This window comes from Ammospiza nelsoni, chromosome 10 (genome assembly GCF_027579445.1).
Source record: "Ammospiza nelsoni isolate bAmmNel1 chromosome 10, bAmmNel1.pri, whole genome shotgun sequence".
Lineage (NCBI taxonomy): Eukaryota > Metazoa > Chordata > Aves > Passeriformes > Passerellidae > Ammospiza > Ammospiza nelsoni.
This window is the reverse complement of record NC_080642.1, coordinates 11,844,161-11,871,365: the sequence shown is the minus strand read 5'-3', so window position 1 is coordinate 11,871,365 and position 27,205 is coordinate 11,844,161. Positions and strand designations below refer to the sequence as shown.

The 27,205-nt window shown below is 52.9% G+C and overlaps 4 protein-coding genes and 1 long non-coding RNA gene across 7 annotated transcripts; 1 reads left to right on the top strand and 4 right to left on the bottom strand.

The window, feature by feature from the left end:
* Nucleotides 1-610: 610 nt before the first annotated feature.
* Nucleotides 611-26,103, bottom strand: LOC132077812 (uncharacterized). Of its 2 annotated transcripts, none has more exons than XM_059479710.1 (6): nt 26,029-26,103; nt 6,448-6,658; nt 5,992-6,254; nt 3,219-3,372; nt 2,753-3,021; nt 611-2,378 (listed from the first exon to the last, which is right to left on the bottom strand). In XM_059479710.1, the coding sequence occupies exons 2-6, from the start codon at nt 6,563-6,565 to the stop codon at nt 2,124-2,126; spliced, it is 1,059 nt and encodes a 352-aa protein (XP_059335693.1). In that variant the 5' UTR covers nt 6,566-6,658; nt 26,029-26,103; the 3' UTR covers nt 611-2,123. The 2 variants fall into 2 exon arrangements, with proteins under 2 accessions (XP_059335693.1, XP_059335692.1); XM_059479709.1 differs by lacking the exon at nt 26,029-26,103 and adding an exon at nt 7,094-7,179.
* LOC132077359 (phospholipase A and acyltransferase 1-like) lies at nt 4,364-4,946 on the bottom strand. The gene is made up of 2 exons (XM_059478975.1): nt 4,829-4,946; nt 4,364-4,632 (listed from the first exon to the last, which is right to left on the bottom strand). The coding sequence occupies exons 1-2, from the start codon at nt 4,944-4,946 to the stop codon at nt 4,364-4,366; spliced, it is 387 nt and encodes a 128-aa protein (XP_059334958.1).
* Nucleotides 9,398-11,017, top strand: LOC132077817 (uncharacterized). The gene is made up of 3 exons (XR_009419115.1): nt 9,398-9,722; nt 9,833-10,118; nt 10,447-11,017. It is a non-coding gene; the product is annotated as an uncharacterized LOC132077817 (long non-coding RNA).
* LOC132077813 (phospholipase A and acyltransferase 4-like) lies at nt 13,669-22,011 on the bottom strand. Of its 2 annotated transcripts, XM_059479712.1 has the most exons (6): nt 21,954-22,011; nt 21,308-21,518; nt 20,844-21,112; nt 15,491-15,701; nt 15,027-15,295; nt 13,669-14,633 (listed from the first exon to the last, which is right to left on the bottom strand). In XM_059479712.1, exons 2-6 carry the CDS (start codon nt 21,423-21,425, stop codon nt 14,463-14,465), a joined length of 1,038 nt encoding a protein of 345 aa, XP_059335695.1. In that variant the 5' UTR covers nt 21,426-21,518; nt 21,954-22,011; the 3' UTR covers nt 13,669-14,462. The 2 variants fall into 2 exon arrangements, with proteins under 2 accessions (XP_059335695.1, XP_059335696.1); XM_059479713.1 differs by lacking the exons at nt 20,844-21,112; nt 21,308-21,518; nt 21,954-22,011 and adding exons at nt 16,137-16,305; nt 16,963-17,047.
* On the bottom strand, nt 24,336-25,742 carry LOC132077816 (phospholipase A and acyltransferase 1-like). The gene is made up of 3 exons (XM_059479717.1): nt 25,389-25,742; nt 24,938-25,203; nt 24,336-24,627 (listed from the first exon to the last, which is right to left on the bottom strand). Exons 1-3 carry the CDS (start codon nt 25,498-25,500, stop codon nt 24,520-24,522), a joined length of 486 nt encoding a protein of 161 aa, XP_059335700.1. The 5' UTR covers nt 25,501-25,742; the 3' UTR covers nt 24,336-24,519.
* Nucleotides 26,104-27,205: the final 1,102 nt, after the last annotated feature.

Genomic DNA, 27,205 nt, shown 5'->3' with positions numbered 1-27,205 from the left:
ACTGCCAAGGCAGCCCATTGCTCTCTATTGCAGTTAATGGTGAATGTGACTATCTTTGGCAGGATGTCTGCTGGCCAAAGTCCAGCCTTGTTGAAGGGTTTCAGAACTCAAGTAAGGTTCCCTTTCTTTTTCTTCGGGAACCAAATGAATAATGTGTTTTCTTGAAGTGGGATTGTCCCATCTAGTGCTGCTCCCAGCTGATTTTTCCCACCCTCCCTTTCTGCACAAGCCATCCCACTTTGCATCCTTTGCAGCTGCTTCTCTGCCAGTTCCCTTACAGGCACCCCTGTGCATCTGGAGTACCAGCAGCCCTCACCCAGACAGAGCCACTGCCCCTCTCCAGCACAGCACAGAAAGCAGCACTAAATGAGGCTGAGAGAAAAACTCCAAGGCAGACCCCCACATTTACACATAGCCCCAACTCCAGCAACTCCTGCACGGTTGTTGGTGCTGTCCAGCAGCCTAACAGAGCTGAAAACAACCTGGCATAGTCTGAGGGTCTGACCCCAAAGATACTCCTCCAGGTCCCCCAGAGCAAAGCTTTCTCCCCCAAACATGGTTCTCACTAAGTATGGATATAGCATTTTAAGCATAAACAAGACATGACACCTTTCTGGAAGAACAAGAGTTCATTATTTATTAATTATGAGGTGGGAAAGATATTTGTCCACATTGTGAATGCCATGGATTTCAGGCTTTGAAAGTGATACATGCAGTGATATCACTGCTAGAACAGGAGGTGTCTGACCTCATCTTTCACCTCCCAAGCCCTCAGCCTGCACTGTTTGCTGGAGCAGATCAGGTGAGTTTGCTCACGGGGTCCTGCTGCCTGCTCTGAGCTCTGAGGTGCATGCAGTTGCAAGTGGGAGTGCACAGCTCTCAAACATGCTGACAAACCAAACTTAATTCCTCAGGAACTGCAGAAAATATAGAAGTCTGGGGGTTTGAATTGGGTTTGGCCCTCAAATTTCTGTGCTAGGATGTTAGGAGAGCTTTGTGCATGGTAGCTAATATTTCTCGATCAGGTAAAGAAGTGGAACCATGTGAAAGGGCAAAACATAATGGTCACCACAGAACAGATTTGCCTGCCTTAACTTTCAATCCAGATGCTGCAGACAGTCATGGAGCAGCCAGTAACAATGCCTTTTATCAAAATGCATGTGAAGATTATTACCTGTTTGTGTAGAAATGTGCTTGATTCCCGGAACTGTTGAGCAAATCGGTAATGTAAAAACAACAGCAGTTTAATGTGGGTGTTAAAATTGTAGCTGCAGAATCAAACAAAAGAAACAAACTGCTGTAGATGAAGGGTAGTTAAGTAGCTCTGCAATACCTTAAGGCAAAAATATTTGTCTATGGAATGTGAACTTCTTTCTACTCTTCTGAGAGAACCTAAACATAGATCCTAAACCCAGAAACCATCTGCAGCACTAAACCCACAGTACTGTAGCTGTAAGTAGGATTTGTGTTCTGTTTTGAGCAGGGAAGGTTGAGATCCTTCCTTTGCTGTGAACACCTGACTATTTCAGGCCTGATTCAGTTTGTTGGTACCATTCTGCTATTTTGGGTCATTGTTGCATCCTCACTGTTTATCAGTACATGGTTCTCACCATAGGTTTTTATCTTTATTGGTATCACTCAGCAGGGGAGAAAGGCCATACAGGGCTTCAAGTTGAAAAGGATCTGAAAAACTGTAAAATTACAGTCAGGGTAGAGATTGACTGTAGGGACACTGAGAGATGGAAAAAAGCCCCATGATACAACTTCACTTCTTCCAAAAGAAGAAAGGGAGCTAGAAGGGTCTGAGTGCTCCCTAGCTGGCTGGTGGAGGCCCAGGAAGAGGGTTTGCTGTAAAATGGGGCTTTGGGAGACCTGGAAAAAGAAACCCTTGAGAAAGAAGTCAGTGTATTAGGCAGGCGGAAGAGGGTAGTTAAGGAGAAACTGCTTGCACACTAAGCTATCCTCAAACAGATAAAAGACAATTTTAGGCAAGATGAGTTTGGATTTTTACATTTCAATAAGTCCTTGAATTTATTATCTCAGCAGTTGCTAGTAAGCGTTCATTACACTTGTGGCAAAAGCTGAAGAGTGACCAGGGACTCCATGCCTTGTTTGAACTCTTCCTAACAGCAACTCTGTTCTAGTATATATCTCCCTGCCTTTTGAAATTGGGCAAAAGAGACAGAACGAGCAATATTGCTGGAAGTTAAACCAATAGTGGCAATCAGACTACCACCACCAACAGCCCCAAAAGCAGCAGAGGCCAAAAGAGGAAGACCAACCACAGGAATACCAGCCGCAACCGCAAGACTGACAAATCCTACCCCAGCCGTCACTACAGAAGAAATGGAATTGATATTTTGAAGTGCTGCCTTGGCCTGTAAAGGGAAAGTAAAACAGAGGTTAGAAACATTATAAGCACTTATATTTACCCCCAGACATGATAACTGAGAACAGGCAAAGATAATCAGGGTAATTGAATCTGGGTCAGACCAGCCCCATTATCAGAAGGGGCAGCAGCCAGGTTTGTCCCCCCAGGAGGTGGCACCCCGGGAGAGGGCACTGCCAGGGTGCAGCCAGAGCACAGGGACCCTGCAGGGCCAGGGGCTCTGGGGAGGCAGCGCTGCTTTGGAGCCCACGCCTGGCACTGGGCTGTGCCCTGCAGGCTGCAGGCTGTGTCCCAGTGCCCAGCTCACAGCCAGCAGCCAGGAGCTGCTCTGGGAGGCACCCAGGGCTCACCCCTGGTACTCACCTGCTCAGAGACCCCATCTCCATAGCGCAGCATGGTCACAAAGTGCTCACAGTTCTTGAGGAACAAACGATATGGCAGCTCCTTGTCAATATATGGCACAGCACGCCGGATGATCTCCTCCATCGGGAAAGGAGAGCGGTAACAATCATACTTGTTGTTGACACACCATGTATCATTTCCGGCCACCATCTCCAGCTCCTCCTTACTCACTATGGCTCTTCTGAGAAATACAGATCCACTGCTGGGTGACGTGGATGTGTCTCCTTGAACTGGGGAAGGTAGGGAAGAGATAAGGTACATAGGCAGACCCTCTCTGCCCCTCCCCAAAACCAGAGATGGCTTTTAGACAGCTCCTGAAAAGCTCATCTACACACTCAGAGTCCACAAGGAGCAGCCTATGGAGGTAGAATGGGCTCCTGGAGCACCACAACACCCCCTCTGCACCCCCAGGCAGCACCAGCCTTACCATTTGTCACATGGATGACATGTCCTTTCCCCAGGTAGAGGGCCCAGTGCTCATAAGATCCTCGTTTGATCTCGATCAGATCCCCAGGGTTGGGGAAGTCCTTGTCTTCCGCCCTATTAAGAACGTGCATTTCTCCACATAACAAAGCCCTCAGCTGGAAAACACATAGTAAACATTGAGCAATAAATTTAGTTTACTTTTTGAGAAAGTTAAGCTTAAAACCAGTTTTTCCATAGAAAGAGCCAGTAGAACATGGCTGATAATAGCAGGATGGTAGAAGGCCTGCACCAGTCCTCAGCAAAGCACTGAAGGGGACATGGCAATATAAGGAAAGCAAAATTTTGCTTTCCAGTGCTGGCAGACTATCGCAAAACTCATCACAGACAAAAAGTAAAAGCACATGTGACAAACAGGCCAATGTTTCTGAGAATCACCTAGAATGATGATATGCATCACTTGGTATTTCTTAGTGGCATGGCAGGGAGAAGCAAGGCCAGAAAGCTGAACTTGCACACAAAGTTATATTCATAGAAAAGAAGATTCTAGGCATGATGAGCTTGAGTTTTTACATTTTATTAAAGCTTTCATTTTATACTTTCTATAAGGGTGGCAAGAGCAGGGCAGAGACTCCTTGCAGCCAGAGAATCTCTGTTTTTCTCTGAGCTTTTCCTGATGGCCCATCAGTGCTCTCTTTCTCTCTGGACTTCAGCCCCAGCAAGCTCACCCACACAGTGAAGGCAACAGCACAGATCCTACTGCAAGCATGCAAACAATTGCTATCTTGGCAGGTAAAGGGAAAGTAAAACTGAGGCTGGAAACACAAATAGCACTTTCATTTAGCCCCAGGAATGGTAATGGAGAAAAAGCAGGGATATTCAGGGTAAATAAATCAGTGAGAGGCACAGGCCTCATTATCAGAAGGGGCAGCAGCCAGGTTTGTCCCCCCAAGAGGTGGCACTCAGGGAGAGGGCACTGCCAGGGTGCAGCCAGAGCACAGGGACCCTGCAGGGGCAGGGGCTCTGGGGAGGCAGCGCTGCTTTGGAGCCCATGCCTGGCACTGGGCTGTGCCCTGCAGGCTGCAGGCTGTGTCCCAGTGCCCGGCTCACAGCCAGCAGCCAGGAGCTGCTCTGGGAGGCACCCAGGGCTCACCCTGTGACACTCACCTCGCCACCATAGCGGAGATTTGTCACAAACTCCTCAGAGCATCTACCAAGCACATCATATGTCACATCCTTGCCAATGCAACACTCAGCACGCCAGATGATCTCCCCCACGGGCAGAGGCGTGCGGAAACCATCACACTTGTTGTTGACAGCCCAGTCATTTCTGGCCACCTTCAGGAGTTCCTTTTGAACTCTGGCCTTTCTGGTGAGTATTGACCCACTGCTGGCTGACAGTGTTGTAGCTTCTTCATCTGGGGAAGGCAGGGAGGAGATAAGGTACATAGGCAGACCTTCCCTACCCCTGCAAAATCTCAGATGGCTTTTAGACTGCTCCTGGAGAGCTCATCTACACCACAGGGTCCACATGGAGCTGCCCGTGGAGGTAGAACGGGCTCCTGGAGCACCACAACACCCTCTCTGCACCCTGCCAGGCAGCACCAGCCTTACCTACAGGTGTGAAATAGATGACATATCCATCCCCCACATAGAGGGCCCAGTGCTCATAAGGTCCTCGTTTGATCTCAATCATATCTCCAGGGTTGGGGGAGTCCTCTTCTTCTGTCATGTCAAGAATTTGCAATTCACTACCTATAGAAGCCCTCAGCTGGAAAACACACAGTAAACACTGAGCAATAAATTTAGTTTACTTTTTGAGAAAGTTAGGGTTAAAACCAGTTTTTCCATAGACCATGCCAGTAGGGTGTTACCGATAAAACAAGGGTGATAGAAGGCCTGCACCAGTCCTCAGCAAAGCACTGAAGGGGACATGGCAATATAAGGAAAGCAAAATTTGCTTTCCAGTGCTGGCAGACTACCACAAAACTCATCACAGACAAAAAGTAAAAGCACATGTGACAAACAGGCCAGTGTTTCTGAGAATCACCTAGAATGATGATATGCATCACTTGGTATTTCTTAGTGGCATGGCAGGGAGAAGCAAGGCCAGAAAGCTGAACTTGCACACAAAGTTATATTCATAGAAAAGAAGATTCTAGGCATGATGAGCTTGAGTTTTTACATTTTATTAAAGCTTTCATTTTATACTTTCTATAAGGGTGGTAAGAGCAGGGCAGAGACCCCGTGCAGCCAGAGAATCTGTTTTTCTCTGAGCTTTTCCTGATGGCCCATCAGTGCTCTCTTTCTCTCTGGACTTCAGCCCCAGCAAGCTCACCCACACAGTGAAGGCAACAGCACAGATCCTACTGCAAGCATGCAAACAATTGCTATCTTGGCAGGTAAAGGGAAAGCAAAACCCTGGCTGGAAACATGAGGAGCACTTTCATTTAGCCCCAAGGAATGGTAATGGAGAATAGGCAGGGATAATCAGAACAGTAAATCAGCGAGAGCCATGTGCCCCATTATCAGAAGGGGCAGCAGCCAGGTTTGTCCCCCCAGGAGGTGGCACTCAGGGAGAGGGCACTGCCAGGGTGCAGCCAGAGCACAGGGACCCTGCAGGGGCAGGGGCTCTGGGGAGGCAGCGCTGCTTTGGAGCCCACGCCTGGCACTGGGCTGTGCCCTGCAGGCTGCAGGCTGTGTCCCAGTGCCCGGCTCACAGCCAGCAGCCAGGAGCTGCTCTGGGAGGCACCCAGGGCTCACCCCGTGACACTCACCTGGTCTGAGATTGCCTCTCCATAGCGAAGTTTTTTCACAAAGCGCTCACAGTTGCTACCAAACCCATGATATGTGAAATCCTTGTTAATATAATTTTTAGCACGACAAATTATCTCCTCCGCTGGGAGAGGACAGTGGTACTGATCAGACTCGTTATTGACACACCATGCATTCTTTTGCACCACCTCCTCCAGGCGCTGCTTTTTCACCTTTCTGATGAATACTGGCACAGTGTGCATTCCAGCCTTAAGGAGTTGTTTTCCTGCAAATAGAAGGGAGGAGATAAAACAAGCAGACAGGCCCTCTCTGGCCTCTGCAAGACCTCAGATGGGTTTCCTCTGCTCCTGCAAAGGACAGCAACACACAGAGGGCTCACCACCAGCCCATGGAGAGAGACAGGGCTCTGGGAGCACCCGAGAAGGACCCTGCACCTTCCAAGTCTGCAATACCATTACCTACAGGTGTCAGATTGATGACATATCCATTCCCCATGTACAGGGCCCAGTGCTTATGACGTGGCCGGTCGATCTCGATCAGGTCGCCGGGCTGGGGTTTGCAATTGTCCTGTCCCATGCCGGGCTGGCGCAGTGGGGCGGTGCAGGTGCAGCCGGGCTGGCTGAGCGCAGGGCAGAGCGCAGCGGGCAGGCGAGGGCTGTGCAGGGGCAGCTGGCGGGAGCGCAGGCACGGAGGGTGTCAGCGGCGGGCGCCGAGGGCAGCGGCTGCCGGAGCGGGGCCGGGCCGGAGCCGGCTCGGGGCCGCTGCCGCCCGCCGGCGCAGGGCGAGGCAGCGAAGGGCGCCGCTCGCAGGCAGCGCATCCGCCCGGGGCCGGGCCGGGCCGGGCGGGCGTCCGGCTGCTGCCGCCGTGCCCGGCTGCCCCCGCCCGCCCGCCCGCCGTGCCCGCGCTCCCCTCCCGGCCGCGCTCCGCTCGGGGCTCCGCCGGGGCCGGCCCGGGCCCGCTCCGCTGCCGGGACGCGGCTCCCCGGGGCTGCCCGCGCTGCCCGGCCGGGCCCGGGCCCTGCGGCACCTGCGGCCGCCCGGCAGAGCCTGCAGGGGCCGCGTCCTGCTGGGAACGCCCGCTCGCATCCCCCGAGCCCCGCTCACCTCAGCACCTGTCCCGCTGCTGCCGTGGCCGCGCTCCCGGCCCGCTACTCCCAGTAAAAACAGGTTTTTTAGAGGAAATTGCGTTATCGCTGTCGGTCACTGCCCTTCCTGGCCCCGCAGCTGCACGTCTGGTACCACCCATCCCGTGCAGCGGGAGGTCTCCTTATCTTAGGGTAGTGCCTGTGCCGCTGCTGCCTTGCTCTCTCGCGGCCCGCTGCTCCCATTATAAACTCATGGCAGAAGAAATTGCGTGAATCCTGCCGGGCTCACTGCTAGCACCGCTCTGGAGCCGGCCCGTTCCATCACACTCGACCCCTACTCCAAAGAGGGTTCCGCTTCCAGTCTTGGTGCCAAAGAACTCCTGTTGATTGGAAAATCTCATCTTGTACCTGAGGAAGCCGAACTACCTCCTCATTGCAGTGAGCCTCTGTCCCCAGATGATCCTCCTGTCCAGTGATGGGCAACAGCACTATCCCTGTCATTCCACAGGACATCTCCTGGCAGAACAACCACCCCTGAATGCTGTTTAAAACCTGCCTTGGGTACTGTGAAAAATACATTCACTCTTTAGTGAAAAGTTACAAGATTTATAAAGGACAACAGGAGAAAAGGACCATACAGCAAAGGTTATTATGGCCGGGTGCATCTTGGCACTCAGCCAAGAGCGCACTGTGAGCTTTGGGAATATCCCTTGAATACCTTTTCTCTTTACATCAGCCTGTTGCATATTTATAGACCCTTATACATATCCATAAACTAGTTTACATATTCCATAAAATATTTTACATGGCCCCTCCTTGGGTCCTCTTTATTAGAGCATGCATGTTTCTTGGCTGTGGTTTTGGCTCCTTCTCTTTATCATTTCCATTTTAGGCTTTGCTCCACACTGTCTTCAGACTGTGAGTGTTGATAGCTGGCTTATCTGTACCAAGTGTCCTCATCCTATGTTAATTGGATTTTATCTCATCCAAGCAGGCATTTTAACACCCATATAGCTATTTCACTAATATGTCTAAGTTTAATTAACAAGAGAAATAAAAAGTATATCTTTATAACAAAGTTATTTTGACATCACACATATAAAATCCAGTTTAACATTTGCAAAAGGCCAATATTATAATATGTATTTTTAACAGGTACCAGTCAAACAGTTGATGCCACAAATGGCAGAGGATGCTGCAGAGGGATTTGAAAAAGGCCCCATACAAATGCCCAAGACTGTGCAGCAAAAAGCCTAGATGAGTGTGGAGGCCCTGGAGGGGCTTCTCTTAAGGTACACCCCATTAGCTCCTTCCCCTGTTCTTATGCCTGAACATAGGTATTCCTGAGGCTCTCCTTCCCTTTTCCCTGATTGGGCTTCACCTTGATACTGTCCAGAGACCAAGGTCAGCCGGGAGTCCCCTGGGGAGAGAGTGGGACCTTGGGGGGTGTGGGTCTGAGGGCAGAACATCTCCCTGTGTGGCTGAATTAAACATCTATGGATATTATGCAAAAGCCTTTTTTGCTTCTTTACCCTGGACTTTACCAACAGCAATTCAGGCTGCAACAAATGGTACCCTAAACATGGGGCCTCCAGATTAGTCTGAGACCTCTTCTCCTGGAAAACATCTGCCCTAGACCACCCCGAGAATTTTCTTACCCCAGTGTGGTGAGTTTGAAATTTTAGTTCCTTCCTCCTTGTACTCTCAGGTGTTGGGAAGAGACTGGGCTAAGATGGAGACAACACTCACCCATGCACAACAAGAAGTTTACCTCTACCTTGAAAAGTCCTTTCTTCAAGAAAATTTTTTCTTTTCAGAGGAGGAGTTAAAGTATTTTGTACAGTGGTTATTTAAGCATTTTCCTTATATTTTCCGGAACTTAGTCCTAACCGATGAATTCTTGGAAGTACTTTGGGAAAGGTCAAAAACTAACACAGAATTCCGTCCTTTATTTAGTATGATGATGAAATGCGTTGTGAATCTTGAGGATGAACACCATCTAAAAATCCCTCCTCCGCGTTCCTCTCTTTGTTCCCCTGCATCCCCTCCCTTGTCACAAGGAAAGACTCCCCCAGGTTCTGTACTCCCCTTGCCCAAGATGCTGGAGACCGCATGGCAGGGGCCGTGGGGTCTCCCCTTCCGCGCTCTGCTCCCCGCGCCTCCTCCCACGGACGTGTTCACCCCGATTGCTGTAGCACCGTGAGACGCGCTAGGGACGGTAATATTAAGCCGTATCCCCTCGCACAGGGCTGCGCCGCTCCGTGCCCCGCCGTGGCTCTCCCCCCGCGGAAAGCCGCGGCCGCCGCGCCGGCGCTCAGCAAGGCCAGGGCGAGCCGGCCGCCGCTCGCTGTCCAGCGCTCCTTCGGGCCGAGGGCGGGCGAGGGAACCGGCGGGCCCGGGGCGCCGCTCCCACAGGGCAGGCGGACAGCCCCGCCGGGGGATGGCTCAGAACCGCAGCCCTGGCAGCGAAGCCGCCGCTCCCCGCCCACCGCCACCGCTCTGAGAGCCCCGCACCGGCAATGCCCGCGGACACCAGCTGAGACAGACCCCGGGAGGGGGCCGAGCCTGAGCGCCGGAGCGGAACGCACTTCGCTCGGCAGCGCACCAGCAACACGTCCGGCAACACCAACACCAACCCACTGGCACAGGTAAAAAAGTCCTTGCCATGAACGTTTTGGGAACAGTAAGACGGTTCAATGTAAAAAACAAATACGGTCTCATAACCTGGAATGATAACAAAGATGTGTTTGTTCATCAGACTGCTATAAAAAGGAATAATCCCAAGAAACACCTCCACAGTCTGGGAGATGGAGAAATTGTGGAATTTAATATAATACAAGGAAGAAAAGGCCTCCAAGCAGCCGATGTGACAGGACCTGGTGGAGTTCCAGTGCAAGGTAGCAAACATGCACCAAACTACAAACCTTCAAAATATTATCCACGCCATAGAAGTCCTCCACACACCTACCAAAGAAATAGAACCCAAAACCAGCAACCATCAAGCCCCAGCAACAGCCTAAAAGCAAGAAGAGCACAGAACACAGGTGAGCTGTCCTGAATCCAAAAGCCCATGTCGATAATGAAAGAACCTTCCAGTCCAGTAAGTCCCACTTCTTCTAATACCCTTCCCCAATTCCTGTGGCCTTCCTGCCCCCCTCTCTCTTTCCCCTTTTCCACTCCATTGTCCTATTACCCCTTTTTTATGTTCCCACAAATTCCTACCACCCTTTCCCCTCTCCCATGGTCTCCCTCCACTAATCCCTGTCCCCAGAGTTCCTTTGTAATACCAGAGGGAGCATGATTAGGAGGGAAAGAAAGGAAAGTTTCCCTAAAGTAACCATTTTTTCTTAAAGTAATGATTTCTTTTTGGAGTTTCCAACAGGCACACCACCACCTACACTGCCTTGTGCAGAGTCTATCACAGCTGACCACTTTACCACAGGAGACAGAGAAACAGCCCCTGATGAAGAAATCTTTTCCTGACACAGTTTCCTGAAGAACTGTGCCAAGAAAACCCCACATCTATCCTGCCAGCTCTAAGACACTCCAAAAAATCTGTTTGGACATTGGGGACTCGGAACTGCTTGCATTTTGAAAATTGTCTTATAGGTGCTTTTGAATGTGTTTGCCATTTTGAATTAATTCAGTTGATCCTTCAGAAAAGCTTTCTTAATAATATGAAAAACAGGGAGTTGTGGAGGCCCTGGAGGGGCTTCTGCTAAGTTACACCCCATTGGCTCCTTCCCCTGTTCCTATGCCTGAACATAGGTGTTCCTGAGGCTCTCCCTCCCTTTTCCCTGATTGGGCTTCACCTTGATACTGCCCGGAAAGCAAGGTCAGCCAGGAGGCCCCTGGGGAGAGAGTGGGACCTTGGGGGGCGTGGTCTGAGGGCAGAACATCTCCCTGTGTGGCTGAATTAAACATCTATGGATACTATGCAAAAGCCTTTTTTGCTTCTTCACCCCAGACTTTACTAGCAGCAATTTAGTCTGCAACAGATTAGATTTATGTGAACCCACCTGCAAACACAATAAAGAGAGTGAGTGAGACCCTACAGCCAGGCTCTGAGCTGCACAATGCTGCAGCTTCAGCCCAAGTTTTCATCTTCTGATGTGAACCAGATTCACATGGCTGACATCCCTACAAAAGCCCCTCCTTTTAGGGAGGGGCTGCATCTGTCCTGGCTGTGCCTCAGAGCACATACATTGATATTTTTTTCAGCTTTTGCGAAAATAACAGCCTTGACTGTACTCATGGTCAGCTGTAAAACCACCTAAATGGTATAGCTGCAAAAAAAGTTTTGATTGCATTTCCAGGAATCCAAGAAGGAGTTTCAGTTTCAGTTTGGTTACATCATGTTTTCCTGTATTAAAACTAAAAAGTATTGGGAAGGATACAATAACAAAGGAGAGCAGAAAAACAACAGGAATTCATGGCTCGATTATTTCAAGCATAGAAAAACTAATGTTTAACAAAAGCAAAGAATTAATTTTTTTTCTCAAGCCACAAGTTTTTCCCTTCAACTCTTCGGATTCCCTCCCTGATGGGGCTGGCAGGGCAGTGAGTGAGCAAGTGGCACCTGGTGCTTTGCTGCTTTCTGGAGTTAAACCTGGACAACCTGTTCAGAGCACACAAAACCAGCCAGCCTCTCACACACAGCTCTTCTGCTCTCACCTGTCCCTGCAGGCCAGGCAGTTGCCTGTAACAAAAGCAGCACAGACTCTGTGTCTCACAGGTGGGATGCAGCTCACCTGCTTCCAAACACTCCAGGCAGATGCTCCAGGTAAAGGACAATCAAGCACACTTGGCCTGAAGAGTTTTCTTCCAAGACCATGCACACAGCAGCTTTGTGACAAGAAAATGGTGTGGCTCAGTGCATTGGGAGATGAAGCACAGGTGCTGCACAGCTCATTCTGCACATCCCTCAGCCCCAGCACTGCAGGGACCCTGGCTTTGCCTTCCTGCTGGCTGGGGAAAGATTGATCTGGTGCTTTAGAATGCTTATGAATGCACAGGAATCAACATTTGGTCACTACAGTGACAATGCCCACAACTCTGAGGGTCAAGGTCCCCTTGATATCTTATTAATTCTTTAAGCACCTCAGTATTTTGGCAGCTCAAAGAACAGAATCCTAGAAGGAGTTGAGAAGGGGATGAAAAGGGATCATAAAAATCACCTGGCAGGCTTGTTCTAGTCCAAGGTCAACAATCACTGCACATACGGTGGTGAAGTGGGGAATTCTGATGGCACAGTGGAAGAAAGAGCTGATTGAGAAAAAGTCAGCTGGGGTTTTTCTGTCAGACCTCCCCACACTGGGGCTCTGCTGCGGCTGCCTAAGAGATTCAGATGAGCCAGGGAAAGGAATGCTTTGTAGGCAGGGAAAAAATGAGCAAAACACCATTGCCCCAAAATCAGAATGCCCTGTAAAACACAGGAGGATACAGCCTGTAAGACCTGCCCTTGCTTCCCATCTCCCCAGCTCCCAGGAGCTGCTCCGTTTGGGCAGCACAAGCTGCCTAAGGTTTCAAGACACAGCACATTCCCTGCCTGTCCTTTTGCAGACCTGGCAGCCAGGGCTTTCCCACTCTTACGGGTTTAGGCTTCTTGGTGAATTTTTCCCATTGCCATGGTGAAGACCCTGGGAGTAGGAGAGGATGACTGCGTGGAGATGGATGGCGAGTGAATGAGCCCTGTAAGGGAAGGGGCTGATATCCCTGGCACATCAACGGAATGGTTTGGGGAGGGGAATGGGGGTTTTGGCAGTTTAGTGGCTGTTGGTGCTGTCCTGCGCTCGGGGGAATCGGAGCCGTCTTGCGGTGCCGCGGGCAGGGCTGCGCTCTGTGCCGGGACTGGGCTGCGCCGTGAGCCGGCCCCGCTGTGTCTGTGTCCGTGTGCGGGTGTCCGTGTGTTTGTGTCGGTGTGTCGGTGTCCGTGTGTCGGTGTCTGTGTGCGGTTCAGCACCGCGCTGTGGCGGTGGCTGCTCGGTGTACCGGCCCCACCCTGTGTGGGTGTCGGTGTCTGTGTGCCGGCCCCACCCATTGTCGATGTCTGTGTGCCGTCCCACCCTGTGTGGGTGTTGGTGTGTTGGTGTCCGTGTGTCGGTGTCGGTGTGTCGGTGTCGGTGTGCCGTCCCGCCCTGTGTCGGTGTCCGTGTGTCGGTGTCTGTGTGCCGGCCCCACGCTGTGTCCGTGTGTCGGTGTCCGTGTGCCGTCCCGCGCTGTGGCGGTGGCTGCTCGCTGTGTCGCTGTGTCGCTGTGTCGCTGTGTCGCTCCCAGCCGGTGCCGCCGCCGCCGCTCCCTCGCGGGTTCCCCGCGGCTCCCCCGGCCCCGCAGCCCCGGCACAGCCGCCCCGCAGGGACAGCGGCGCTCCGCGGGTTGCGGCTCCGCGGGTGGAGCTCTTGGCCGCGCTGGGCTGAACTTTTCCTAGTGAAAAACTGATCCATCTTCCCTTATTTCTGCCTGCAAGTCCCGTACTTTCGAAGTCCTAATCCTCTGGAAGGAGGGGGTCTTCTTTCTCTTCCGGGAAGGTCCCAGCCTTTTTTAGCCGACTTCTATCTTTTGTACCAGAACACAAAAACACCAAGACTCAGCCGGTAAAACCTCAGAAGTCCTTTTTATTGCAGTGATACACAAAACGAGCCTCGATGAACTAGATTATCAAATCAGGAAGAAAAGTCTGCACCAGTGCTCAGCAAAGCACTCGAGGGGAGGTGTGTGGGATGGGGAAGGAATGGATAACTTGCTTGCAATTTCTCCCAGATTACCACAAAAACCATCACACACAATAAAATAAAAACTCATGAGGCAAGCAGGATGGACCTGCTGAGGATCACCTTGAATGGTGACAATTTTGACTTGCTATTCCTTACTGGGATGGCAGGGAGAAACAAGGCTGAATTTTTAAACTTGCAAACAAAGCTATACTCAAATAGATAAATAAGAATTTCAGGGAAATATGAGTGCAGATTTCAGACATTTTATGAAGGGTTATTTAATGTTTACAGCAAGGGTGGCATAGTTGCTAAGAAGCCTTGATGGTGTTTTGCCCTGTTTTTTGTAGTTTTTCTAAGCCTTCTGATGTTTACCTTCTTGTAACGAACTTTGTCTAGCACTTCATGCCAATAACTTATTGTTCTGCATTCTTTAATGGAGGAGGAGAAATTTGACGGACACTTGGTTTGTCCAGTGTCATTGGAATGTCACTTTTTGAAATTTATAAAAGTTGGAGTCAGAAATTAAACACCATCTTTTTACCTTGGAGAGTTGCGTGTACGCATCGTTTTATTTTGTGTCCCATAGCGACAATGGCGTGTGTAGCAAAAGCTGAGCCGTGACCACTGTGGCCAGGAGCTCTCCCTGCCTTGCTCTGAGCTCTTCCTGGCAGCCCATCAGTGGTATGACCGCTTGGATTTGCCCCCGGAAAACGCCATCCGAACAACACCAGAAACACCAGCAACAACAGCAGCACCAGCAGCAGTAGCAGCACCAACAACAGGAAAAATAATTGCAAGGGGAGCCAATCCTAGAGTTGCAATACCACCAAAAGCTGCTTTTCTGGCCTATAAAAGGGAAAGCAAAACACAGGCTTCAAACATCATGACCACTTATATTTACACACCAACACTGACCCCCTCAAAATGATAATATAGAAAAGGCAGGGAAAATGGGGGTTAATAAATCAGTAGGAGCCATGTGCCCCATTATCAGAAGGGGCAGCAGCCAGGTTTGTCCCCCCAGGAGGTGGCACCCCGGGAGAGGGCACTGCCAGGGTGCAGCCAGAGCACAGGGACCCTGCAGGGCCAGGGGCTCTGGGGAGGCAGCGCTGCTTTGGAGCCCACGCCTGGCACTGGGCTGTGCCCTGCAGGCTGCAGGCTGTGTCCCAGTGCCCGGCTCACAGCCAGCAGCCAGGAGCTGCTCTGGGAGGCGCCCAGGGCTCACCCCGTGACACTCACCTGGCGAGAGACTCCTTTTCCATAGCGGAGCTCGGTCACAAAGTGCTCACAGTTGTCAGTAAGCGCATTATATGGCACCTCCCTGTCAATCCATTGCTCAGCATCATGGATGATCTCCTTCACGGGCCGAGGAGTGCGTTTGCGGTCATACTTGTTGTTGACACGCCATCTGTTTTTTCCCACCACTTCCTCCAGGCGCTGCTTCTTCACCTTGCCTCTTGTGGCACCTATTGAAGAGCTGCTAAGCCAAAGGGATGAGGATTCGTCATCTGCAGAAGCCAAGGAGGAGATAAAGCAGTCAGGCAGACCGTCTCTGGCCCCTCCAGGACCTCAGATGGGTTTCCTCTGCTCCTGGAAAAGACAGCTACACACAGACTCCACCATCCACAGCCCATGGAGAGAGACAGGGCTCCTGGGGCATCCCAACACCCATTTTGCACCTCGCCAGGCTGCAACAGCCTTACCTACAGATGTGAGGTGGATGACATATCCATCTCCCACGTAGAGGGCCCAGTGCTGGTAAAATGGTCGGAATATTTCGATCAGGTCCCCGGGCTGGGGTTTGCAATTCTTCTGTCCCATGCCGGGCTGGCGCAGTGGGGCGGTGCAGGCGCAGCCGGGCTGGCTGAGCGCAGGGCAGAGCGCAGCGGGCAGGCGAGGGCTGTGCAGGGGCAGCTGGCGGGAGCGCAGGCACGGAGGGTGTCAGCGGCGGGCGCCGAGGGCAGCGGCTGCCGGAGCGGGGCCGGGCCGGAGCCGGCTCGGGGCCGCTGCCGCCCGCCGGCGCAGGGCGAGGCAGCGAAGGGCGCCGCTCGCAGGCAGCGCATCCGCCCGGGGCCGGGCCGGGCCGGGCGGGCGTCCGGCTGCTGCCGCCGTGCCCGGCTGCCCCCGCCCGCCCGCCCGCCGTGCCCGCGCTCCCCTCCCGGCCGCGCTCCGCTCGGGGCTCCGCCGGGGCCGGCCCGGGCCCGCTCCGCTGCCGGGACGCGGCTCCCCGGGGCTGCCCGCGCTGCCCGGCCGGGCCCGGGCCCTGCGGCACCTGCGGCCGCCCGGCAGAGCCTGCAGGGGCCGCGTCCTGCTGGGAACGCCCGCTCGCATCCCCCGAGCCCCGCTCACCTCAGCACCTGTCCCGCTGCTGCCGCGGCCGGGCTCCCGGCCCGCTACTCCCAGTAAAAACAGGTTTTTTAGAGGAAATTGCGTTATCGCTCTGAGGTCACTGCCCTTCCTGGCCCCGCAGCTGCACGTCTGGTACCACCCATCCCGTGCTGCATGAGGGCTCCACTCCCTAGGGTAGTGCCAAATACAGCCGTCGAGTTGAAAATGTCATCTTGGTATCGAGGAAGTGGGGCCACCACCTCATTATGGGGAGACTCTATCCCTAAGTCATCATCCCATCCTCCCATCCTCCAGTGATGGGACAGCCCTGACCCTGCACTCTGTCACTCTGCTGGATGAAATTTTCTCCGGAACAACAACCACTGGATCATGATTAAAGCTGCCTTGGGTACCAGTCTATCAGCTGCTACCAAAAATGGCAGAGGATGCTGCAGAGGGATCCCAAATGGCCTCAGGTAAAAACCAAAGACTTTGCAGCAGAAAGCTGATGGATTAGATTTATGTTAGCCCCCCCACAAACATAGACAAGGGGACCAGGGTGAACAAGGCTGGGGCTTCCCTGGCCTGCACTGAATCAGCCCAGGTTTTCATCCTCTGGTGTGCACCACATTCAGATGCTTGAAATGTCTACAAAAGCCCTTCTGTTTAGGGCTGGCTCTGCCCCTGCCCCTGCCCACACCCAAGGATATTTCTCTCCAGCCTTGGGAAAAGAACAGCCTTGACTCTGTTCCATGGCAAACGCAGGTCTTGGGCCTTGGCAACAGTTCCTACAAAGGCTCAAAATGCAGCAATTGATGGATTCTGCTGCTCCTCCTCACACTCTCACCTTATGGTTTGGGCTGTGTTCCACCAAATTCTGTCATTGCACCCACCAGGTTCCAAGAAAAGGCAGCCCATAATGAACAACATCACCCTGACTGCAAAGAGAAGCACAGTACAGCTACAAACTTCTGCAGTTTGGGAAATCTTGCAGCTTTCAAGATGAACAATACAATTCCCCAGACTAACTAATGCCAGTTCACACTACAACACTCTCGCCTTCCAGTGTGAAGTAGAGATGTGAGAGGTTCGTATGCTGCCCTCACATGGTGCTCATTTGTCAGGGTGTGCAGAGAGAATGCTCAGAGCAGAAAGGCTACTCAGGTTACTGTATAACATAAATAGTTTGCCCATGAAAGAAGTTTCAATTGCATTTCCAGGAATTGAAAAACTAATTTCATTTTCAGTTTCATTATGATGTGTTGTCCTGTATTAAAGCCAATGTCTTACTCACATGTCATAATGAACAAAAATAAAAAGAAAGATCAACTTTGGTTTTTTGACAGTGGTAAAACCCCAGCTTAGAAAAGCAGTGAATTAATTCCTTCCTTTGCGTTCCTCTAATGGAGAACCTTTGGTTACCTACTAAACCATCTTTTTCTCAAGCCACAACTTTTTCACTTCATCTCTTCGGATTCCCTCCCTGATGGGGCTGCCAGGGCAGTGACTGAGTGAGTGGCACCCGGTGCTTTGCAGCTGGCTGGGGTTAAACCTGGACAACCTGTTCAGAGCAGACAAAACCAGCCAGCCTCTCACACACAGCTCTTCTGCTCTCACCTGTCCCTGCAGGCCAGGCAGTTGCCTGTAACAAAAGCAGCACAGACTCTGTGTCTCACAGGTGGGATGCAGCTCACCTGCTTCCAAACACTCCAGGCAGATGCTCCAGGTAAAGGACAATCAAGCACACTTAGCCTGAAGAGTTTTCTTCCAAGACCATGCACACAGCAGCTTTGTGACAAGGCAATGGTGTGGCTCAGTGCAATGGGAGATGAAGCACAGGTGCTGCACAGCTCATTCTGCACATCCCTCAGCCCCAGCACTGCAGGGACCCTGGCTTTGCCTTCCTGCTGGCTGGGGGAAGGTTGATCTGGTGCTTTAGAATGCTTATGAATGCACAGGAATCAACATTTGGTCACTGGAGAGAGAATGGCCACAGGTCCGAGGGTCAATGGCTCTTGGCTGCCTTTGTAATTCTTTAAGCCCGTCAGTACCTTTTGGCAGCTCAAAGAGCAGAATCCTAGAATGGGTGGAGAGTTGCAAGAGATCATAAAAATCACCTAGCAGGCTTATTCATGTTCAAGGCCAACAATCACTGCACTTACAGGGATGAAGTGGGAAAGTTTGATGGCACGGGGTAAGAAAGAGTTGATTGAGAGAAAGGCACCTGGGGTTTTTCTGTCAGACATCCCCATACTGGGTGTCTGCTGCTGCCAAAGGGAGTCAGATGAGCCAGGGAAAGGAAAAGTTTGTAGGCAGGGAAAAACTGAGCAAAACACCAAAATCAGAATGCCCCTATAAAACACAGGAGGATACAGCCTGTAAGACCTGCCCTTGCTTCCCATCTCCCCAGCTCCCAGGAGCTGCTCAGTTTGGGCAGCACAAGCTGCCTAAGGTTTCAAGACACAGCACATTCCCTGCCTGTCCTTTTGCAGACCTGGCAGCCAGGGCTTTCCCACTCTTACGGGTTTAGGCTTCTAGGGGAATTTTTCCCCTTGTCCTGGTCAAGACTCTGGGAGTAGGAGAGGATGACTGCGTGGAGATGGATGGCAGGTGAATGAGCCCTGTAAGGGAAGGGGCTGATATCCCTGGCACATCAACGGAATGGTTTGGGGAGGGGAATGGGGGTTTTGGCAGTTTAGTGGCTGTTGGTGCTGTCCTGCGCTCGGGGGAATCGGAGCCGTCTTGCGGTGCCGCGGGCAGGGCTGCGCTCTGTGCCGGGACTGGGCTGCGCCGTAAGCCGGCCCCGCTGTGTCTGTGTCCGTGTGTCGGTGTCCGTGTGTTTGTGTCCGTGTATCTGTGTCCGTATGTCGGTGTCCGTGTGTCGGTGTCTGTGTGCGGTTCAGCACCGCGCTGTGGCGGTGGCTGCTCGGTGTACCTGCCCCACCCTGTGTGGGTGTCGGTGTCTGTGTGCCGGCCCCACGCTGTGTCCGTGTGTCGGTGTCCGTGTGCCGTCCCGCGCTGTGGCGGTGGCTGCTCGCTGTGTCGCTGTGTCGCTGTGTCGCTCCCAGCCGGTGCCGCCGCCGCCGCTCCCTCGCGGGTTCCCCGCGGCTCCCCCGGCCCCGCAGCCCCGGCACAGCCGCCCCGCAGGGACAGCGGCGCTCCGCGGGTTGCGGCTCCGCGGGTGGAGCTCTTGGCCGCGCTGGGCTGAACTTTTTCTAGTGAAAAATTCTGATTCATCTTCCCTCATTTCTGCTTGAAAGTCCCGTACTTTCGAAGTCCTAATCCCCTGGAGGAGGGGGTCTTCTTTCTCTTCCAGGAAGGTTCCTGCCTTCTTTAGCAGACTTCTATCTTTTGTACCAGAACACCAAGACTCAGCCGGTAAAACCTCAGCAGTCCTTTTTATTGCAGTGATACACAAAATGAGCCCCTAGGATCTAGATGATCAAATCAGGAGGAAAAGTCTGCCCCAGTGCTCGGCAAAGCACTCGAGGGGAGGTGTGTGGGATGGGGAAAGAATGGATAAAACTTGCTTGCAGTTTCTCCCAGATTACCACAAAAACCATCACACACAATAAAATAAAAACTCATGTTGCAAGCAGGCTTGAGCTGCTGAGGATCACCTTGAATGGTGACAATTTTGACTTGCTATTCCTTACTGGGATGGCAGGGAGAAGCAAGGCTGAATTTTTAAACTTGCAAACAAAGCTATGCTCAAATAGAAAAATGAGAATTTCAAGGAAATATGAGTGCAGATTTCAGGCATTTTATGAAGGCTTATTTAATGTTTACAGCAAGGGTGGCATAGTTGCTAGGAAGCCTTGATGGTGTTTTGCCCTGTTTTTTGTAGTTTTTCTAAGCCTTCTGATGTTAACATTCTTGTAACGGACTTTCTCCAGCACTTCATGCCAATAAATTATTGTTCTGCATTCTTTAATGGAGTCGGGGAAATTTGATGGACTGTTGGTTTGTCCAGTGTCATTGGAATGTCACTTTTGGAAATCTATAAAAGTTGGCGTCAGAAATTAAACACCCTCTTTTTTACCTTGGAGAGTTGCGTGTACGCATCGTTTTATTTCGTGTCCCATAGCGACAATGGTGTGTGTAGCAAAAGCTGAGCCGTGACCACTGTGGCCAGGAGCTCTCCCTGCCTTGCTCTGAGCTCTTCCTGTCAGCCCATCAGTGGTATGACCGCTTGGATTTGCCCTAGGACAATGCCCTCTGAACAACAGCAGAAACACCAGCACCAGCAGCAGCAACAGCAGCAACAGCAGGAAAAGCAGCAGCAAAGGGAGCCAATCCCAGAGCCACAACACCACGAACAAATGCTTTTCTGACCTATAAAAGGGAAAGCAAAACACAGGCTCGAAACATGATGAGCACTTATATTTGTACACCAACCCTGCCTCCCTCAACACGATAATATAGAAAAGACAGGGATAATGAAGGTTAATAAATCACTGAGAGCCTTGTGCCCCATTATCAGAAGGGGCAGCAGCCAGGTTTGTCCCCCCAGGAGGTGGCACCCCGGGAGAGGGCACTGCCAGGGTGCAGCCAGAGCACAGGGACCCTGCAGGGCCAGGGGCTCTGGGGAGGCAGCGCTGCTTTGGAGCCCACGGCTGGCACTGGGCTGTGCCCTGCAGGCTGCAGGCTGTGTCCCAGTGCCCGGCTCACAGCCAGCAGCCAGGAGCTGCTCTGGGAGGCGCCCAGGGCTCACCCCGTGACACTCACCTGGCGAGAGACTCCTTTTCCATAGCGGAGCTCGGTCACAAAGTGCTCACAGTTGTCGGTAAGCGCATCATATGTCACCTCCCTGTCAATCCATTGCTCAGCATCATGGATGATCTCCTTCACGGGCCGAGGAGTGCGTTTGCGGTCATACTTGTTGTTGACACGCCATCTATGATTTCCCACCACCTCCTTCAGGCGCTGCTTCTTCACCTTGGCTGTTGTGGCACCTATTGAAGAGCTGCTAAGCCAAAGGGATGAGGATTCGTCATCTGCAGAAGCCAAGGAGGAGATAAGGCAGTCAGGCAGACCGTCTCTGGCCCGTCCAGGACATCAGATGGGTTTCCTCTGCTCCTGGAAAAGACAGCTACACACAGACTCCACCATCCACAGCCCATGGAGAGAGACAGGGCTCCTGGGGCATCCCAACACCCATTTTGCACCTCGCCAGGCTGCAACAGCCTTACCTACAGATGTGAGGTGGATGACATATCCATCTCCCACGTAGAGGGCCCAGTGCTGGTAAAATGGTCGGAATATTTCGATCAGGTCGCCGGGCTGGGGTTTGCAATTCTTCTGTCCCATGCCGGGCTGGCGCAGTGGGGCGGTGCAGGCGCAGCCGGGCTGGCTGAGCGCAGGGCAGAGCGCAGCGGGCAGGCGAGGGCTGTGCAGGGGCAGCTGGCGGGAGCGCAGGCACGGAGGGTGTCAGCGGCGGGCGCCGAGGGCAGCGGCTGCCGGAGCGGGGCCGGGCCGGAGCCGGCTCGGGGCCGCTGCCGCCCGCCGGCGCAGGGCGAGGCAGCGAAGGGCGCCGCTCGCAGGCAGCGCATCCGCCCGGGGCCGGGCCGGGCCGGGCGGGCGTCCGGCTGCTGCCGCCGTGCCCGGCTGCCCCCGCCCGCCCGCCCGCCGTGCCCGCGCTCCCCTCCCGGCCGCGCTCCGCTCGGGGCTCCGCCGGGGCCGGCCCGGGCCCGCTCCGCTGCCGGGACGCGGCTCCCCGGGGCTGCCCGCGCTGCCCGGCCGGGCCCGGGCCCTGCGGCACCTGCGGCCGCCCGGCAGAGCCTGCAGGGGCCGCGTCCTGCTGGGAACGCCCGCTCGCATCCCCCGAGCCCCGCTCACCTCAGCACCTGTCCCGCTGCTGCCGCGGCCGGGCTCCCGGACCGCTTTAAAGATGGGAAAATTGCGCAATCGCTGGGCGGTCACTGCCCTTCTTGGCCCCGCAGCTGCACGTCTGGCACCACCCATCCCGTGCAGCGGCAAGGCTCCGCTCCCTAGTGTAGTGCCAAATACAGCCGTCGAGTTGAAAATGTCATCTTGGTATCGAGGAAGTGTGGCCACCACCTCATTATGGGGAGACTCTATCCTTAAGTCATCTTTCCATCCAGTGATGGGACAGCCCTGACCCTGCACTCTGTAACTCTGCTGGATGCATTTTCCTCCAGAACAACAAACACGGGATCATGATTTAAACCTGCCTTGGGTACCAGTCTATCAGCTGCTACCAAAAATGGCAGAGGATGTTGCAGAGAGATCCCAAATGGCCTCAGGTAAACACCAAAGACTTTGCAGAAAAAGCTGATGGATTTGATTTATGTTAACCCCCCCACAAACACAGACAAGGGGACCAGGTTACACAATGCAGCGGCTCCTTTGGTTTACACTGAATCAGCCCAGGTTTTCATCCTCTGGTGTGCACCACATTCAGATGCTTGAAATGTCTACAAAAGCCCTTCCGTTTAGGGAAAGGCTGTGCCCCTGCCCACAACCAAGGACATTTCTCTCTGGTCTTGGGAAAAAAACAGCCTGGACTATTCCATGGCAACTGAGGATCTTGGGCCTTGCCAACAGCTGCTACAAAGGCTCAAAATGCAGCAATTGCTGGATTTTGCTGCTCCTCCTCACACTCTCACCAAATCCTTCAGGTAGTGTTTCACCAAATCCTGTCAATGCATTCACCAGGCTCCAAGGAAAGGCAGCCCTTAATCCCATAATATGCAGCATCGTCCTGACTGCAAAGACAAGCATGGTACATCTGCAAACTTCTTCATTCTGTGAAATGCTGCAGCTTTCAAGAAGAACAATACAATTCCCCAGATAAAATAATGCCAGTTCTTTTGTATTCCAGGATGAAGCAGAGATGTAAGAGGTCCATATGCTGCCCTCACACAGCTCTCCCTTGTCAGGGTGGGCAGAGAGAATGCTCTGAGAGCAGAAAGCTTTCCCAGGTTACTGTATAATCTAAATAGTTTGCCCATGAAATGCCATTTCCAGGAATTAAAAAACAAACTTCATTTTTAGTTTCATTATGATGTGTTCTCCTGAATTAAAGCCAATGTCTTTACTCAGAAATCATACTGAAGGGCAGAAAAAAAAAATAATGCTTGACTTGGTTATTTTGAGCATGGTAAAACTGTTGTTTGGAAAAGCAGTGAATTAATTAATTCCTTTGCAGTCCTCTAATGGAGAGCTTTGGGTTAACCTACTAAACCATCTTTTTCTCAAGCCACAATTTTTTCCCTTCATCTCTTCTGATTCCCTCCCTGATGGGGCTGCCAGGGCAGTGAGTGAGCAAGGGGCACCCGGTGCTTTGCTGCTGGCTGGGATTAAACCCGGACAACCTGTTCAGAGCAGACAAAACCAACCAGCCTCTCACACACAGCTCTTCTGCTCTCACCTGTCCCTGCAGGCCAGGCAGTTGCCTGTAACAAAAGCAGCACAGACTCTGTGTCTCACAGGTGGGATGCAGCTCACCTGCTTCCAAACACTCCAGGCAGATGCTCCAGGTAAAGGACAATCAAGCACACTCAGCCTGAAGAGTTTTCTCCCAAGACCAGGCACACATCAACTTTGTGACAAGGCAATGGTGTGGCTCAGTGCATTGGGAGATGAAGCACAGGTGCTGCACAGCTCATTCTGCACATCCCTCAGCCCCAGCACTGCAGGGACCCTGGCTTTGCCTTCCTGCTGGCTGGGGGAAGATTGATCTGGTGCTGGGACTGTGAATGCATTGGAATCAACATTTGGTCACTGAACTGACCTTGCCCCAGCTCTGGCAGGCAAAGTCCCCTTGCTGCCCTTGCAATTCTTTAAGCCTCAGTGTTTTTTTGGAAACTGAAAGAGCAGAATCCTAGAATGGGTTGGGTTGGAAGGGACGATAAAAAATCCCCTGGCATGCTTATTCAGGTCCAATGCCAGCAACCACTGCACTTACAGGATGATGGGAGAAAACTTCAATGGCACAGTGGAATAAACAGCTGAGAGAGACCCCACTGGTTTTCCTGTCAAACCTCCCCACACTGGGCAGTCTGCTGCTCCCAAAGAAAGTCAGAAGAGCCTGGGAAGTGTACACTTTGTAGCCAGGGAAAAAGTGAGTAAAACTCCATCATACCAAAATTAGAGCATGCCTGTAAATCACTGACTTTGTTTCTCAATGGGATATCAGGGAGAAGCAAGGTTGGACTGCTGAACTTGCACACAAAACAATATTCAGATAAAAGAGGATTTTAGGGCAATACAATTTTGTATTGCAGACATTTTATTAAGGATTGCTTACTGTTTGCAGCAAGGGTGGCAGGATTGCAAGGAAGCCTTAATGGGAGGTGTTGTAAAAGCTGGCCAGTGACTGCTGTGGCCAGGGACTCTGACTGACCGGGTCTGAGCTCTGCCTGAGAGTCCACCAGTGGTACTATCTCCTGGATGTGCTCTCAGACAATGCCATCCCAACAAGAGCAGCTCCAGCAAGAACGATACTTCCTACTGCTGCTGCAGCACTACCAGTAGCTGCTTTACTGACCTATAAAAGAGAAAACAAAACAGGCTGGAAACATGAGGGGCATTAATATTTACAATGCTCTAAGATGATAATGTAGAAAAGGTAGGGATATTCAGGGGAAAACAAATCACTGAAAGCCATGTGCCCCATTATCAGAAGGGGCAGCAGCCAGGTTTGTCCCCCCAGGAGGTGGCACTCAGGGAGAGGGCACTGCCTCAGAGACACTCAGGCTGTGCCCTGCAGGCTGCAGGCTGTGTCCCAGTGCCCGGCTCACAGCCAGCAGCCAGGAGCTGCTCTGGGAGGCACCCAGGGCTCACTCCGTGACACTCACCTGGTCTGAGACTCCTTCTCCGTAGCGAAGCATTGTCACAAAGTGCTCACAATTGCTGTTAAGCACATTGTATGGCACCTCCCTGTCAATGCATAGCTCGGCACGCCGGATTATCTCCTCCACAGGGAAAGGAGTGCAGGAGCGGTCATATTTGTTGTTGACACGCCATCTATGATTTCCCACCACATCCTTCAGGACCTCCTTCTTCACCTTGGCTCTTGTGGCACGTATTGAAGAGCTGCTAAGCAAAATGGATGAGGCTTCATCTGCAGAAGCCAAGGAGAAGATAAGGCAGTCAGGCAGGCCCTCTCTGGCCCCTCCAGGACCTCACATGGGTTTCTGACTGCTCCTGGAAAGAACAGCTACACATACAGGGGCCCAGGGAGGGAGACAGGGCTCCTGGGGCATCCCAACACTCACTCCGCACCTTGCCAGGTGGCACAAGCCTTACCTGTCACATGGATGACATATCCATCCCCCACGTAGAGGGCCCAGTGCTGGTAAAATGGTCGGAATATTTCGATCAGGTCTCCAGGCTGGGGTTTGCAATTGTCCTGTCCCATGCCGGGCTGGCGCAGTGGGGCGGTGCAGGCGCAGCCGGGCTGGCTGAGCGCAGGGCAGAGCGCAGCGGGCAGGCGAGGGCTGTGCAGGGGCAGCTGGCGGGAGCGCAGGCACGGAGGGTGTCAGCGGCGGGCGCCGAGGGCAGCGGCTGCCGGAGCGGGGCCGGGCCGGAGCCGGCTCGGGGCCGCTGCCGCCCGCCGGCGCAGGGCGAGGCAGCGAAGGGCGCCGCTCGCAGGCAGCGCATCCGCCCGGGGCCGGGCCGGGCCGGGCGGGCGTCCGGCTGCTGCCGCCGTGCCCGGCTGCCCCCGCCCGCCCGCCCGCCGTGCCCGCGCTCCCCTCCCGGCCGCGCTCCGCTCGGGGCTCCGCCGGGGCCGGCCCGGGCCCGCTCCGCTGCCGGGACGCGGCTCCCCGGGGCTGCCCGCGCTGCCCGGCCGGGCCCGGGCCCTGCGGCACCTGCGGCCGCCCGGCAGAGCCTGCAGGGGCCGCGTCCTGCTGGGAACGCCCGCTCGCATCCCCCGAGCCCCGCTCACCTCAGCACCTGTCCCGCTGCTGCCGTGGCCGGGCTCAAAGTCCCCTCTAGCCGCTATAAAAAGGGAGCACAGGGCGCTTGGGTGTTCCCTGCCGGGCTCACTGCCGGCTTTACCCCGGATCCAGCCCCTCGGGGCACACCCGCCGCCTGCTCCAGGCTCTTCTCTCGAGGTTGCCAAAACCACCGCTGGATGAAAAATCTGGTCCTTCCACCACGGAAGTTGGGCCACCCCCTCTTTGCCAGATGCCCCTGCCCTCAAGGGGTGCTTCTGTTCCGTGGCAGGCAACAACCCTGACACTGTCGCAGTCGAGGCGGTCACGACACAAAGGAGAGACTACAAGTAGTCTCAGTTGGCAACACTTTATTAGTGAACATGGCTGATCTTTTATACATTTTTTAATTGTTTACTTTTCTTCTACCTTAACTATTAGCTACAATAAGTCAATACTGTGCTATTAGTGAAAAGTTATAGTGACTTCACCTAACTTTCTAAAAATGCTTTGTCTAGCTACAAAGTACTCTTACCTTTCTTCTCTCAATTTCTTTGGTTACAGCCTTAGAGAAAGCTCTTTATCAGCTTCTTCTTACTTCTCAGCTTCTTCTCGCTCCTTTAGCTAACAAGCCCACTGTTAGCCCCTTCCACATGACACTGCTCCCATACATGTGGCAGGGTATCATCTTGTAAAACAGCAACCTCTGTTTAAAGTCTGGCTTGTGTACCAGTTAACCAATACCAAACCCAGAGAGGATGTAAATGGCCAGTGCAAACAGCCTGGTGTAAATGCAAAAAACTTTATAGCACCAACTTGATGGATTAGATTTACATTACCCCACCTACAAACAGAATGAAGAAGACCAGGTGAGGCCCCTGAGCCAGGCTCAGGGGTGCACAATGCTGGGGATTCCCTGTCTTGTACTGAATCAGCCCAGGTTTTCATCCTCTGATTTGCACCACATTCAGATTGTTTAATGTCCTACAAATTCCATTCTTTTTAGGGACACACTGTGCTTGTGCTGGGTTTGCCCCACAGCACAGGGCTCTTCTCTCAGTGGCTGGGAAAAGAACAGCCTTGACTCTATTCCATGGCAACTTGAGCAGGTCTCAGGTCTTGCCAGCATTTCCTAGAAATGCTCAGAAGTGCAGAGTGTAGAAACTGATGGATTTTGCTGCTTCTCCT